Source organism: Polistes canadensis, unplaced genomic scaffold (assembly GCF_001313835.1).
Source record: "Polistes canadensis isolate GaletaPanama2010 unplaced genomic scaffold, ASM131383v1 scaffold_484, whole genome shotgun sequence".
Taxonomy (NCBI): Eukaryota; Metazoa; Arthropoda; class Insecta; order Hymenoptera; family Vespidae; genus Polistes; species Polistes canadensis.
Genome location: NW_014570031.1, coordinates 1 through 3,017, shown reverse-complemented (window position 1 = coordinate 3,017; position 3,017 = coordinate 1). Strand labels below are relative to the sequence as shown.

The 3,017-nt window shown below is 27.7% G+C and overlaps 1 protein-coding gene across 1 annotated transcript; it reads right to left on the bottom strand.

Annotated features, from left to right (window-relative positions):
* Window positions 1–986: 986 nt before the first annotated feature.
* On the bottom strand, window positions 987–2,997 carry LOC106792584 (cytochrome P450 4C1-like). Its single transcript, XM_014759054.1, has 9 exons — window positions 2,868–2,997; window positions 2,713–2,782; window positions 2,497–2,623; window positions 2,317–2,386; window positions 2,109–2,215; window positions 1,961–2,029; window positions 1,683–1,857; window positions 1,156–1,315; window positions 987–1,041 (listed from the first exon to the last, which is right to left on the bottom strand). The coding sequence occupies exons 1-9, from the start codon at window positions 2,995–2,997 to the stop codon at window positions 987–989; spliced, it is 963 nt and encodes a 320-aa protein (XP_014614540.1).
* Between the last annotated feature and the right edge of the window lie 20 nt (window positions 2,998–3,017).

The window sequence follows — 3,017 nt, the reverse complement described above, 5'->3', positions numbered from 1 at the left end:
TCTTTTTTTTTTAATTTATTATTATTACAGCGTTGACTATCGGAACATTTTACGTGATTTTTCTACCACGCCTACACTTTTTTTCTATTATGGGATGCATATTTTKTTGAAATTTCTTTTACAACTGATAAGCGGTGTTGCATTATTGTGTTTGATTTAATTTTTATGGCGAGGTCAGCGATGACAGTCGAGACGCTTTAGGCCATTTTATGATCATTTGTTCCTTCTAAGTACGGATGAGATTGAGAAATTTATAACGTATAATACCTAACCGTGATGATTGATTCTATTTGCAGAGATCATATAAAAATACCAAAGGTAATAGTTTATAATAGTCACAAATCCCTTTAAAGAACCTACAACGGATTTTTCGTTATTTTCTTAAAATTTTTCTATTTTCTACTTTCTTAGAAATTTTATCTTTGAATCCCACAATCTGAAAATAGTTTTCAACAAGTACTTGTGTTGTAAATTCAATAGTATTATAGAAAAAATTAACTCCTAAATAATTTTCCTTGTAATAAAAAAATTATTTTTGCATGTTCAGTATGTCGAAAATTTCTAAAAACTCTTATAAAAACATTGGTAATATTAAAAATTTATCAGAATCAATAATTACTGTAATTATGTAGTTTTACTAACAGTTGTGTTGAGGTAAACGCTGACCTCACTGCAGTTAACGTGTTAATTCGAAATAAGGAAGGTGTTACGTAAAAACGTAACGAAAGGAATGAATCTAGCAGCACATTTCTTGACACTATTCGGACAGTGAAAATCATACCACGAAGATGCAAAGGAAAGAATCATTCTTTTCACTCTCAAAACTAAGAACCTAATATAAAACTTAAAAATAACCATATGATACTTTGACTTTGGCAAATGAAATCAAATATCCTCATTATACTCAATTCATAGATAAAAGTAATTTAGGTGTTACTCGAGTCATTTTGTAATAAACTGAGTTCTTATTGTAATGTGTTTATTTATCAGTTTATTTGTGAAATTGCATCTTTTATAATTAGGAATACGAATACCGTTATCCTAATAAAAAATTGAAAATGTATAGTTTTAAGAATTCATTTTTTATTTTTACGGTTATAATTATTACAATTGTTTGATTGGAAACGTAGTATTGAAAACAATGATAAATATTACCTTTTGTTAAATCTCAAGAATATAGTTTCACCTGGTGACAAAGTACCGTTGAATTTTAAGTTAACATTTTCAACTGATACCGGTATGTCTATTTGAACAATACATTTCCTTAATATAGCCGCAGCTATTGCCTTCATTTCGATCATTGCAAATCTTTGACCTATAAAATAGAAATATTAAATAAACATATATTTTGCAGATCATCTGTTTATAGAATACTATTTCAAGAATGCATTAACATGTGGTCTTACCTATGCATCCTCTTTTCCCAAAGCTGAACGGGAGAAAACATTTTGGATTGTAATTTCCTGACAAGAACCGATCCGGATTAAATTTTAAGGGATCGGTCCAATATTTATCTTTTCGGTGAAGTGAAAATATAGAAACAAATACTTGTCAGTTTTTTGGTAATATCACATTTTCGTTCACTTAAAAAAATAAATAAATACATATTATTACTACATAAAACAGTAGGGATAACAGAAGAGAAGAATAAACAAAAAATATTTCATTATATGTAAAAATACCTTTTATATCGCCACATAGTGTTCGCCCAAAATAAGGAGCAGAAGGAAAAAGACGTAACGTTTCCTTGATGACTCGTTCCAGATATTTCATATTCTTAGCATCTTCCATTGTAAAAGGAACATACACAGGATCGCTAGAGCCGTACATATGGTACAACTCTTCGTATACTTTTTTCTGCAATCGAAAAAGCCGAATACACGATTCAAGTTTTGTAAGAAAATATAATTGATTTTTAAAAAATAATAACTAAATAGGCTTAAGTGCTGTCTGTGCGTACTTGAATGTCTGGAAACGTAGCAAGCATTAAAAATAAAAATGTAAGTGCATTAGCGGCAGTATCACCTCCCTAAAAAATAATAAAAATTGTTTTCTACTTTTAATAAATGAAAAGAAATTTTATATACTCATAAATAATTGACTCTTACTGTATAAGCCATAGTACTTATTTCTTCACGAATATCTGTATCCGAATATTCTCCTGTCTCGTAAAATGACTTAAATATAGCCTTTAAGATTGGACTGGTATCTTTTCCTTTATTTACAGAAGAATATTAATGTATTATTTATTGTTATTATAAAAGTTCCATATAAATACATTACTAAAAGATAATTTTTTAAAATGGTTATTCATACTTCCATGTAGACCATTTCCTTCTCGGGTAAAATTATCTTCTTTCATTGACTCCTTCTTTTTCCTTATAATCTTAACCAATAAAAGGTATATACATGAATTAATTATTATTTTACTTCAAACTAATATATTTTTTTAATATTAGACAATTTGAGATAGAAATGGTTTGTTGTTATTTTTACCTCGTTCGCAATTTTATTAAAGTGGAAATTAATCTCATGTAGCCGTTTTCCCATAGATRAATTGTTAAATATAATACTTGGATGTAACCAGAATTTGAATACTCTTTGTATAATTATGTCCAACCATCTAAATAAAAATAACATTCACATTAAGAAGACAAATATGCAATAATATTAGATTAAATTATAAATTAGGAATATTTATTTGATTATTACTCCGAAATATATTCATTAAGTTTAAAATCCGGATTGCTCTGCAAATTTGAATCACTTTCCAATAGGCTATCTGTCAGTATAAAAAAAACAAATTTAAGAAAATTTTACTGTGGTCATCCATATTTTTTAAACTTTTCAGAATTTCAAAATCTCACCATATACTATGTCTAATGTACACAAGTGTACGTAATGCATGAAATCTACGTTTTTTCCGTTAGTAGTTTCTAAATTATTAGTTAGTCTGTTTAAATTTTTYTCTATTGAGTCCATATAAGTCGAGAGCATTCGTTCTTTGAATAATGGAT